This window comes from Psammomys obesus, unplaced genomic scaffold (assembly GCF_907164565.1).
Source record: "Psammomys obesus unplaced genomic scaffold, mPsaObe1.curated_primary_1811, whole genome shotgun sequence".
Taxonomy (NCBI): Eukaryota; Metazoa; Chordata; class Mammalia; order Rodentia; family Muridae; genus Psammomys; species Psammomys obesus.
In genome coordinates, this window is record NW_026591598.1 from 13693532 (window position 1) to 13705971 (window position 12440).

At 52.8% G+C, this 12440-nt stretch overlaps 1 protein-coding gene across 1 annotated transcript in view; it reads left to right on the plus strand.

Annotated features, from left to right (window-relative positions):
• Positions 1-9491, plus strand: part of Il22ra1 (interleukin 22 receptor subunit alpha 1) — an 18125-nt gene extending 8634 nt beyond the window's left edge. The window contains exons 5-8 of the mRNA XM_055611000.1: positions 1243-1412; positions 1627-1895; positions 5667-5788; positions 6911-9491. Of these exons, the coding sequence (XP_055466975.1) occupies positions 1243-1412; positions 1627-1895; positions 5667-5788; positions 6911-7855 (1506 nt within the window). The 3' untranslated portion in view covers positions 7856-9491. The remainder of the gene's footprint in view (positions 1-1242; positions 1413-1626; positions 1896-5666; positions 5789-6910) is intronic.
• Positions 9492-12440: the final 2949 nt, after the last annotated feature.

Here is a 12440-nt window from a genome sequence, read left to right on the forward strand (position 1 = left end):
GGGGGGGGGTCACGACTTTTTGCTTTTCCTTGTACGTTTTGTAATGTACCTTGGATGTTATGAGAGCCGCGTTGAAGTGACTCTGGGTTGTGTTATAACCTCCAAAGGGTGTGGATTCGTCTTTTGTTCTTTGGGGGTTGGGTTTTGTTGTTTATTTGTTTGTAACAAAGTCTCCCATGGTAGCCCAGGCTAGCCTGGAACTCATTATGTAGCTAAGGTTGGCCTCAGACAGGCAGCAATTCTCCTGTCTCCACCACCATGCCCAACTTTCTGTGCTGTGTTAGCAGGCCATTAACTGGGCTGGACGTCACCCTCTGACATCCCCATTCGGTCTTTTTATTTAGGCTTAGAGGCTGCCTCGTGCGTGTGATTCGTGTTTTAAGGCTGAGTCCACACAGAGAGCCTGGGCTTCCTCCACACGGTGCTCCTGTCTGTGGCTTGCCCCTCATTTTGCAGCTTCCATGGTCACCCCAAACTCTGTCCTCTGGTTATTCCAGCCAGAAAAATGTCATGGCTTCTAGGCTTCGGCCATCCCATAAAGTGAAGGCTGGAATCTGCCCTCAGGATAAAAGATATTTAAAAGCTTCCATAGCTGTTATCCCTCCCTCATCTCCCAACACTCCCTCTATTATATACTCTCAAGAATTTTTAGTCATCTTCCTTTTTTTTTTTTTTTCATTTTGATCATTTTAATAATTGCTTTTTCATCACCATGACCAACGTACCTGACAGGGCAACTTAAAGGGAAGAATTTGCTATCTTGGGCCGCCAAGATGAGGAAAATCGGATGCTATAAAGAGAATTTGAGAACAGGAGGCGGGTGCCGGGCTAGGTTTGGGAACACGCGGTATGGAGGTACCTGCCTGGTGATGCCCAGAAGGGGCTGGTTTTGCTCATCAGAAACCCTTTAGGGTCGTACATCAATGACTACAGAGGCCACAGGCCCAGACAAGATCATAAAGTGACCAGAGAGAAAGATGGGTGAAGAGTTCATTCTGCATGGAACTGAGGGGCTGAAACAGGTGAACCAGCCAGAGGTTGGCAGGAGGTGACAGGAGCACTCCCCTCCCCCACCAAGGATGGCACAGGGCAGGCAAGTTGGGGGGATCCAAGGTAGGGGAGTTAGAGAAACCTGGGGAGAGAGAACAAGTGATCACCAGAGTAGGACAGCAGGTGGCAATGAACCCCAATTTACTCAAGTCACCAGGGGTTCACCAGAGGCCCAGGACCCTGCACCCCCAGAGCCTTGAGTCAGGCAGCTACCGATGGCATTTGACCAGGATGTTGCCTTGTGAGTACGGGCCAAGCAGCCGAGGCTTTGGAGGAGAGGCGCGCTGTAAATCTAGCTTTTCCAAAGATGACGGTGGCACCAAGATGAATGTGCCCGTGGACAGGAACCAAACCAGAGATGAGTGAGCAGCAAGGGGCCATTGCAGAGCCCAGGCTGGAGAGATCAGGTCAGATCAGGAAGGGTAAAGGAATGTAGAGTCGAGGCAGGGTTAATGACGGAGGAGGCAGGGGAGGGGGGGTGATGGCGGCTGGCGGCAAGCGGGTCGTTTCCACAGCAGCTGGCAAGCGGGTCGTTGCCACAGCAGCTGCTATCTGTGGGCTGCTACAATGTGACAGAGCAGGCTCTATGAGAAGGCTCTGTGTGCATGGGTACCTGTGTGCATGTGTGTGTCCGTGTGTGTCCGTGTGTGTCCGTGTGTGTCTGTCTGTGTCTGTGCAATCATCTTGGGTTCTCTGTCCATTTCAGCACCTCGAAGGCAAACAGAGAGAATACGAGTTCCTTGGCCTGACTCCAGACACAGAGTTCCTTGGGTCCATCATGATCTCCGTTCCTCTGTGGTCCAAGAAGAGCGCCCCCTATGTGTGCCGAGTGAAGACGCTGCCTGGTGAGTTCAGCGGAGGCCATGGGGTGGGGGGATTCCTGAGGGCACAGCTTGACCCCGCTCCCCCCTCCCGCCCGGTAACCAGGGGGACAGGCTCGGTGGTGCTCTGAGAACCCTTGGAGACTTGCGGTGTCATATTAAGACGGATGTTTGTTTGTCCACGGCTGAGTTGTCTAATGGGTTTACTTAGCGAACATTTAATCACCATCACCCTCTGCCAAAGGCTGAATTTCTTTTCTCTGGCCAGCTTTGTGTAAACTCTGGCAAAGCAAACATATACATTATCGACTGAAGGCGCATGTACGGGGGAGGACGGGTGCAGGGGTGCGGAGAGAGAGGGTAAAGTGATCCTCGGTATCTTCAAAGCTGAGGAACCATAACGGTGATAAGGATGGATCACATTTCCGCTACACTGAGAGGCGGGAGCTTCAATCATCTTCATTCTACATGAGATGAAACTCGGGTTCACAGAGGTTATGTAACTTACCCAAGGTAAGTTAAGGAAGAGAAGGAGGGAACGAGGCCCAATTCCAGGGTACTCTGTTCTAACCACTGCATTACTGTGGAGATAGTTCTGAGTCATCTAGTCAGGGAGATAGTGACATGCCCCATTCCTCTAGCACATTCTCGGGACTCAGGATAGCAGCTGCAGGGCGCAGGCAAGGTCTGAGGTTCCATCCCCAGCAATGGAAAACAAGCCGACAACAGCCCCGGCTCCCGTGACAGCATCTGTTCTTTGGTTAGGCTTATGCTCCCAAGCACATAGAAGAGTTTCAATGCTTCAAACTGCCAGGCAGAGCAAAGCAGTGACGTCATTGGACAAGGGTGTCTGTGAGGACCGGGGGCCCACCCGAACCATGGTGTTCAGCTGACTTCTGCCAACTGTAGTCTCCCTCGGAACTCGGTTTGACAACTGGACATCAGTGCTCGGCCCTGCATGGAAAATGGTCCCTGTCTTCAGCTCCGCCCAGAAACCTGTTCAGCCTGTCAGAACCCACAAGACCCTGGCTTCTCTGCCTGAATGCCAGGGCATCATCTGGCAGGAGGCACGGCTGGAGGACAGCCAGCCCTGGCCGATAGCATGGGGCATGGCCTTCCTTCATGAGGGACCCGGGCACCAGAATAGAACCTGACAAGCAGCAGGCTAGGAATTGGACCCACAGGGTGCCAAGCTGGGCGTGTATAATGCGCTCTCTGACCTTCACCCCAATCTCCTTAGATACGGGCCACCTGTCCCCAGGCACTGCTTCTGGAAGGCAGGCAGGCCACTCCTTATTTGCCTTCCTGTAGGCTTGTCCTCAAGTGAGCTGGCCTGCACTGTCACACTAGATTTTGTTGGGGTTTGGGTTCTTTGTTATGTTTTAAGACAGGGTCTCCCTCTGTAGCCCAGGCCAGCTTCCAGCTCCTGATCCTCCTGCCTCAGCCTCCTGAGAACTGAGGTGACAGGTGAATACCTCTTTTCACCTGAGGCCGCCGCTGCTTTCACTTTAAGCTCGCTCTTCTTGGGTGTTTCTTGCTAACAGACCTAAAGATGCTCTTTCTCCCTAAAGATCAAAGTCCGTTAGAGAAGGCCTTCTGCTAGAGCACCACTCCGTGGCCAACCTGTCAGGTGCTTTATAAACGTCCATTCCTATCATTGCATATATTAGTTAATTTTTACAACACTCCCCCCCCCCCGCAAAAAAAATGTTGATAGCATCATCTTCATTTTACACAGGAGGAAATCTGGCTCAGAGAGGTTAAGTAACTTGTCCATGACCACACAGCTGGTCGGCGAACCCAGCTGCCTTTGTTAGCTGGTCCTGAAGCCAGACTCTAGCCATCACCTTACAACCTTGTATACGCTAGCTTCTTCTGCTGCGGGCTTACTCTGAGCTTCCATCGCAGAGTAAACCATCCTGCCCTCAAACTTAGTCTAGGCTTTACCTCTTCCCAGATCCCAGGATCCCCTGCTTTATTTCCTCAGGATGCCTGGGAGTTACTAAATATCGCCCCAGCACCTAGGTGGGAGGAAGAGGTCTCAAAGTTGGCTCACCTTGTCTCTTTTAGAAGGGAGGAAACTGAGGCGTGATGGGGGGATAGGTTCTGCAGTCATGTTCATCCTCTGAGGAGCTGTGTGACCTTTGACCAGTCTCTGGACCTCTCTGGGCATCTGCCCTGTTGCTTGGATGAGGAAAACATCCCTGTCCCTTTGTGTGTTCTGCTGATTCTCGGGGAGAGCTTGGACGTGCGGGACAACTGTTACTACAGAAGCTGGATCCGGGAGGGCTGCAGGGCCGGGAGGATACGCCGCTCTGGTGTCGCTGTTCCTCATCTTCAGGTTCATCATCACTCTCCCACCCTGCCTCCACATGGGGGAGGGGACAGAACCACAGATAATGTAAACACCTGGTCACTGCTCCAGCCTCTGCCTCCCCAGCGTTTCACAAGTGCCACTCAGATTGACGACAGGACAGGTCGTGCCAGGAAACCTCTGTGCCTGTCCCAAGACAACAAAAGGCACAGAGACAAGAAATGTCAGTACTCTGCCTTCCTCACTTTTCGGAGGCCTGGTCCCTCCCCGGGCTCCTTCAACTAGACACTGAGAGAGAGGGCACAGGTCTTCCTGGGTCTACCCTCTGACTCCTGTCAGGGAAGCAAGATGACCCTGAGAGCCCAGCTGGGGGCGTAGGGGCACCAGCCTGCCCACTGCCCTCCTTCTTCCCAGAAGCTCCTTCTCTGACACACCTAATGAAAAAGCCCCTAGCAACAGTGACTGAGCTGTCAGGACCACTAGAACCGTGGTTCACAATCCTCCTAATGCTGCAATCCTTTAATATGGTTCCTCGTATTGTGGGGACCCCCCAACCATAAAATTATTTCGTTGCTACTTCATAACTGTGATTTTGCTGCTGTTATGAATCGTGATGCAAATATCTGTGTTTTCCGGTGATCTCAGATGACCCCTGTGAAAGGGTCGTTGGACCTCTAAAGGGTTCATGACCCACACATTGAGAACCACTGTAGTAGATCCTTCTGGACCACACTCTGAATAGCAGGGACTCGGAGTCCCCGTGCCTGTGACATAGCCTGTTCCATGACCAGGCTCCACTCCTGATGATGGCAAAGACGGGCTAATGTGCAGGTTCTTGGCCCAAAGGTTGACTAGAAAGTGTCTAGATGCGGGGTCTGAATGAGCTGGCTGTGTGGACTGGGTCATCCATGACTAGCTGAGGCCCTAGCTGTGTGAGTTGGCGCCATGCTGAAGACCTACAAGAGGCTTTCCATGTGTCTCACTTTTGTTTGAAGGCAGGGTTTCCTGTAGCCCAGAATAGCCTTGATCTCAGCCTACACCTGAGGATTGCCTTGAGCTTCTGGTCCTTCTGTCCCGGCCTCCCAGGTGCCGAGATCGCAGGCCTGCTCCCCATTTGTGCGGTGCCTTCTTGAGTCCAGGCCTTTGTGACTGGTAGCCAAGCACACTACCAAGAGAGCTTCATCCCTAGCAATGCATGTTGTATTTGAAGGTGGTAAGGAACTCACCCAGGGACTGGAGAGATGGCTCCGAGGTTAAGAGCACTGTCTCCTCTTCCAATGGTTCTGAGTTCAATTCCCAGCAACCACATGGTGGCTCGCAGCCACCTATAGTGAGATCTGGTGCCCTCTTCTGGCGTGCAGGCATATATGCAGGCAGACCACCATGTAAAGAAGAAGAAAAAAAATAATTCACCCTGACCCAAGGGGGACAGGCCCAGAGGCCTCCAAGCTCACACCACCTTCTCCTGTCCTCTTCTGCAGATCGGACATGGGCCTATTCCTTCTCTGGCGCAGTGCTGTTCTCCACAGGTTTCCTCATTGGCTTGCTCTGCTACCTGGGCTACAAATACGTTACCAAGCCACCCGTCCCTCCTAACTCTCTGGTGAGTCACACAGCTGGGGCTAGAGGGGCTAGAGAGACCCTTCAAGTCCCAGAGGGTGGGGGAGCCCCTGAGTAGGGCCAAGATCTGCCGCAGAGCAGACTGGGTTGAGAAAGGTGGTCCGGCAGGTTCCAGGCTGTTTGAAGAAAGCATATGATCGGGACAGAGGGATTGAACAGGGGTGCCCTGTGGCTTGAGAGCATCACAGCTGGGTGGGAATACAGGTCCTGGGGAACACCGAGGGCTGAGCAGTGGGGCTCTGGAGCCAACTCCCCATCTATAGGACTCAGAGGGTATTTCGCAGGGGGTCACCGTCCTGCCTCCCCACTGTCTCGCATCCTCTTCCGACCTTTCCTATCTCCCTTTTCACCTCAGTCCCTCACAGTAGTGTTAAGCCACAACCCTGAGGCAGCCCAAAATCTGGGCCATCTACTTCCCCGGGCTGTCAGTCACCTGGAGCAAGCGGGTCCTAAGTCAGTCTGCCAAGTGTAACTGCAGACACCGCAGTGTCTGTTTACTTGATTGCTTTGTTTTTTCACAACATGGCCTCACCACATAGCCCAGGCTAACCTCAGACTCAAGATCTGCCTGCATCAGCCTCCCTAGCATGAGCTGCCTCGGAGGCTGGTGCATTTGGAGGGAACTCCATGGGCAGGGGTGGGTTACATACATCTTGAATGGACCCCTGGTGCCAGGCCTTGCCTAGCCAGATCACAGAAAGAATCATGGGGCTGGAGAAATGACCCAATGGATAAAGCACTTGCCATGCAAGCACGAGGAGCAGAGTTGGGATCCCGGAACCCACATAAATGCTGGGAGGGTGTGGCAGATTATCCACCCATAATCCCAGCGCCCTGAAGGCAGAGGTTCTCAAGCCTAGATCACTAGTTAGGCCAACAAAATTGCTGAGCTCTGGGCTCGTATCAGCACCCTGCCTTGATATGTAAGATGGATGGATGATGGCCAGAGATGCTGGGTGTCTGGCTTGCACATGCATGTGCTTATCACACACGCATCCGAGCACCCGTGAGCACACACATCACGCACAAGATCACCTTAAGTAAGAAAGAAGGAAGGAAGAAAAGCAGGACACGCCCTAAAGGGTGGATTCTTGTCTCCCCACAGAATGTCCAGCGTGTCCTGACCTTCCAGCCTCTGCGCTTCATCCAGGAACACGTTCTGATCCCCGTCTTGGACCTCAGCGGCCCCCACGGTCTAGCTCAGCCCATCCAGTACTCCCAAGTGGTGGTGTCCGGGCCCAGGGAGCCACCCAGAGCTGCACAGCGGCACAGCCTGCCTGATGTCTCCTACGTTGGACAGTCAGATGTCTCCCTCCTGCCCACCAACGTGCCACCTCAGCAGACACTGTCCCCACCGTCCTATGCTCCGAAGGCTGTCTCCGAGGTCCAGCCCCCCTCCTATGCTCCTCAGGTCGCCTCTGATGCCAAGACTCTGGTCTACTCGCCACAGCAGGTGATGAAGACCCGGCCTCTCACCTACAGCCCGCAGGGCATCCTGGACAGCTGGCCTGCTTCCTATGCTGTGTGTGTGGAAGACCCTGGCAAAGACTGCACCGCTGAGGTCCTCTCCAACCCCAAACAGCTCAAGCCGAAAGGTCAGCTCCAGGAAGACACGCTTGCCGGAAGCTGTCTCTCCGGGGACCTTTCTCTGCAGGAAGTCACCTCCTTGGCTGAGGAGGGAGCACAGAGACCAAAGTCCCTTCCCTTACCTCTGGGGTTTTGCATGGACAGAAGGCCTGACCTTCATGCACTGCACAGTGGGGAACCAGAGACACCTCGGTACTTGAAGGAGCCACTATCCCTCCTGTCCTCTGTCCAGATTGAAGGCCACCCTGTCTCCCTCCCTTTAAATACCCACTCCCTTTCATGTTCCTCCCTGGACCAGGAACCAAGTCCCTGGAGCCTGCTGGACTCCCTTGTGTGTCCGAGGGATGAGGGTCCAGGGGCTGAGGCCGTGAGCCCCAGTTCCCCAGCTTCTGAGCTGCAGCAGTCCACAGAACTGGACTGTCTTTTCAAAGGCTTGGCCCTGACTGTGCAGTGGGAATCCTGAAGGGAGGTCAGAACGAGCAAGCCTAGGCTTCTTGCTGCCCCACCCAGCTAACAACCCCACACCCACCAAGCTGCAGGCTCTAAAGGCCCAACCCCAGGTGGGTGCCCTGGTGAGAGCCAGAGGAAGGAAGATTTGGGCGCCAAGTAAGAATACAAATGTATGGTGAGGGCTGCCCTAGAGAAGTTACAGGCAGGCGGTATGTACAAATGGCCTGAGCCACAGGGCCGAGCAGGCAAGACAGACAGTGTGGGGTAATGCAGGGAAACCTGGAGAGCCTGTGCCACCCCTCTACTCCTAGAACGTTGGGCTGGAGGCTGCCTCTCTTCCCTTGCTTCCTGGCCAGCTCCCAAATCTAGTTTAACCACGAGTGACTCATCCACCTTCTCTGGAGGAGCTTGGACCGGAAGGAAGCTAGGGGACCAAACATAACAGGCTGTCAAGGCTACAGGCAGCACAGTAGCCAGACTTCAGGGCAGAGTGTGGCCAGAGCTTACCCCCTGCCAGGGCTCCCTTCTTTGCTCCACTGTGGGAGACTTCACCCTGGAATGACTTGTTAACCCATCAGGAGGTGAGGCAGGGGTCCCGAGGAAAGCACCGGAGCCATGGAACCCAAAAGCTTTGGGATCTCGGTCTGTCCGGTCTCCGCCTACCATCTGTAGGGCAGCAAGCAAGTGAATTAGCTCAGACCTCAGTGATGAAACAGGGATCATCATACTTACCTTACAAGGCAATGCCATCCTAATGCCAAGCATGACAGTAATGTCTGGGAAGTGCTTTGTTGCAACCCAGGGCAGGGTCTGATAGACCGTCACTGTCTCCTGCTGAGAGGTTTTGTTTTTTTTTTTTTTTTTAATCTGGAAAGACAAGGAGGGCCTTCTGCTCACACAGGTTCATGGATGTTTCCTCATGGAGCAGAGGCCATACAGGCAAGGACTGGACTATCTAGGGCAGACAAGAGGAGTCTGGACAGGGCCTTCTAGAAACAGGCCTGGAAGCAAGGAATGGCACAGAGCCTTCTCTTTGAGGTTGTAGGTGGAAGCTGTCTGGACAGAGGCCATTTCACAGGCCTTTGTCTGTCCCACCTCCAAGCACCACCCCACCTCTGACCCTGTGCCTGCACAGAGGAAGGAGAAGAACTTTTACTCTCTGCTGTCAGGAAGCTGTACCCATTGTAGCACTCTCACCTGAGATGGGCCTTACCCAGGCCTATGCAAGGCCGTGCTGGGGAGGCCACACTCAAACACAGGGCCTTTTGTGCGGGGTGGGGGAAAGGGGGCTGAGTCTGGCAGAACACAAGGAAAGGGGGGCCCTAAAGGATTCCTGAGGGAAGGTGCCCTCCCATCACCTTGTTGCCCCAAGTTTCTGAGACACAACACCAAGCTCCGTCTGTGTCACCATGGCCCTTTAGAAGAACACTGTGTCCTTCCACTCTACTCACCTGTGTTTTCCCCTTCTTTTCCCCGCCAGATCCCCTTAATGACACATGGTAACAGGTGAGGCTCTTATCTGTATGTCATTAATATTTAACCTCCCTCCAAGGTCACTGACCCAGTATCCCGGGCCAAAGGTCAACTGCCTTTACCTTGTTTATGAATAAAAAGCAATCGAATGGCCTGTTCTGGCCCGGTCAGTACAACCTGGGCTACAGAGCGCTTTTATGGAAGGCCATAAACCGGCTGCCAGTTTCCAGGGCTGTGCGTGTGTGGCAACCATAACAAAAATGAGGGAAAAGCTAGAGTGTCTAGGAGAAGCTCGCTCCCCCATCCCCACCCTTCTGCCCTCCACTCTCCCCACCCCCGACCCCCACCCCACCCCGAGATCACCACATACATTCCAGGCCTATAGCTGGGCTGGTCCTGCTGGAAAGCGGCTGTCAAAGTCCCTCCAGGGCTACACGGTGAGCTTGGCTTTCCTGAGAACCGCTCTGACCCGGTAGCCTGGACAGTCTCCAGCCGCGTCCACTGCTTCCCGTCCACCCAGAGAAAGGCTTAACAAGGAAACGCAGAGCCAGGAGTAGATAGTGACCATGGCATTCCCCAGACCTTGTCCTCTGGGGAACGTTTCAGGACCCCAGACCCCTGCCTAGCCGGAACCCACGAGCTGCATGCAGCCGAGGAGAGCTGCGAATGCAGCCAACTCAAATGGTAAACTTACTTAAAACATCATGGGGTTTTTTTCTTCTCTTTTAAAAACTTATTTATTTATTTTTATTTCATGTGCATCAGTGCATTGGTGCTTTTCCTGCGCCCGAGTCTGTGTGAAGATGTCAGATCCCCTGGAGTTACAGACAGCTTTGAGCTGCCAGGTGGGTGCTGGGAACTGAACCCGGGTCCTCTGGAACAGACTTGCCTGAGAGTCTGCCCTAAAATAAGGCTAAAAACTTCTGCAGCTTTCGAAAAGGCCAGGTCCTTCTGTGTCCCTGCTGAGTCGGGGTCAGCCTGAGCAAAGAGGCTGTGACCTCATGTCAACACTTCCTCCCCTGCCTCCCAACCTTTAAACTGAGACAGGCATGACCAGGAGAGAGTCCTGTTTCCTTCAGATCCCGCCTGTGCTGAGAGTTGGAGCTCTGAGGCCCCGTCCCAAATGCTCAGCCCCCACTGCTTCAGCCCAGTTTTCTTTGATGTAAGGAGAAAGGAATGAGCACAGGAAGCATTCACCGATGATGTGACTGAAGGAGGACAGAAGCAGAATTAGCCAGGGTGGAGCCACGGAGCACAGGAAGAGATTCAAGTACACTCAGTCTCCACAGACCAGCAGGGAAGAGGCGTCTAGACAGGCAAGTCTCCCCTGCAGCCGGAAGTCGGTACCATCAGCCACGGACAGCTGGGTTGCTCTCTGGAAAAAAAAAAAAAAAAAAAAACTAGTTGTAGTCTGAGTTGTTGATAAAAGTGACAGAGCTTCATTAGCCCTTGGTTTGGTTATAAGTCCAGGAAAATAAAGAACAAATAAAATGGAGAAGGAAAGAGGAGAAAGATGGAAATAGAAGCAAGATACTGAGGCAAACATTTTTTTGCATTTTGATCACAATTTAGTCTCGCAACCATTCAGCAAGACAGGTGGCTGTGGTTTGAATGTTGGTGTCCCTCAAAACATGTGTGTGTGTGTGTGTGTGTGTGTGTGTGTGTGTGTGTGTGTGTACGTGTGTGTGGGCACATGCAACTGGGAGAAAGCCAGGCGTCAATGTCAGGTGTCTTCTTCAATCACCCTATCTTATTTTCTGAGCATCTCTTGTTGAACCTGGAGCCCACTGGTTGGCTAACCCGGCTGACCATCAAGTTGCCAGAATCCTCCTGTATGTGCTTCACAATGCGGAAATTACAGGCAGGTGCCCGGCTCGGGGCCTCACACTTGCTCGTCACACACTCCCCATCTCCAGAGCCCTCAGACGCTGAAACCTAAGCGCTAGTGCCACTGGGTCAAGAGCTGGGGTCTTTACCCGATTAGGTCATGATGAGGGGTTGGTGGGCATGTCCTAAGCCCGTCAGCTCTTCTGTCACGTGAAGACACAAGGAGGACGGTCTGCGCTATGGAATGCTGTTAGTTCTATGTCAACTTGACACAAACTAAGGTCATCTGAGAGAAGGGGACCACAATTGAGAAAAGGTTCCATTCGATCAGGCTGTGGGCAAGTCTGTAGAGCATTTTCTTATTGACAGGGGAGGACCCAGCTCACTGTGGGTGGGACCATCCTGGGCTGGCCGACCTGGGTTCTATAGGAGAGCAGGCTGAGCAAGCCATGGCAAGCAAGATTAAGCAGGGGCACTCTCCAGGGGCCTCTGCATGAGCTCCTGCCTCCACGGTCCTGCCTTGCCTGAGCTCCTGTCCTGACATCCTTCAGTGATAGACAGTGATGTGGAAGTGTGAGCTAAACAAACCCTTTCCTCTCCAGCTGGCTTTGGTCACGATGTTTCATTAGAGCAAAGCTAACTAAGATATATGGAAAGTGAGTGGACTTCCGTGCCTCCAGAATGATGAGAAATAAATTTCTCTCCTTTATAAACTACCTAGTATATACCAAGCCATATAGGTTGAGACAGTACTTACCCACTCGTTTTAATTAATTAATTAGCTTGGTTTTGAGACAAGGTCTTATGTAACCCAGGTTGACCTCAAACTTGCTATGTAGTTGAGGGTAGCCTTGAAGTCCTGGTCCTCCTGCCTTGACCTCCCAAGTGGTAGGATTATTGGCATGCACTACCAAGCCTGGCTTTCCATTCACTCTTAAAGTCAAGTTGAGGATAAGGCTGTATTCCAGGAGCTATTATTTCATTGGGGGTGGTGGGGGTAGGGTAGGGACAGAAAGAACAAGACAAGTGGATACTACTGCTATCTAAAACCTTCTCCAGCCTACAGTTACAGAAAAGAGACTAGGGCTGGAGAGAGGGCTCAGTGCTTAAGAGCACTGGCTGCTCTTCCAGAGGTTCTGAGCGCAAGTCCCAGCAACCACATGGTGGCTCACCGCCATCTGTAATGTGATCTGGTGCCCTCTTCTGGCGTGCAGGTGCACATGCAGACAGAGCACTCATGCATATAGATAGATAGATAGATAGATAGATAGATAGATAGATAGATAGATAGATAGATA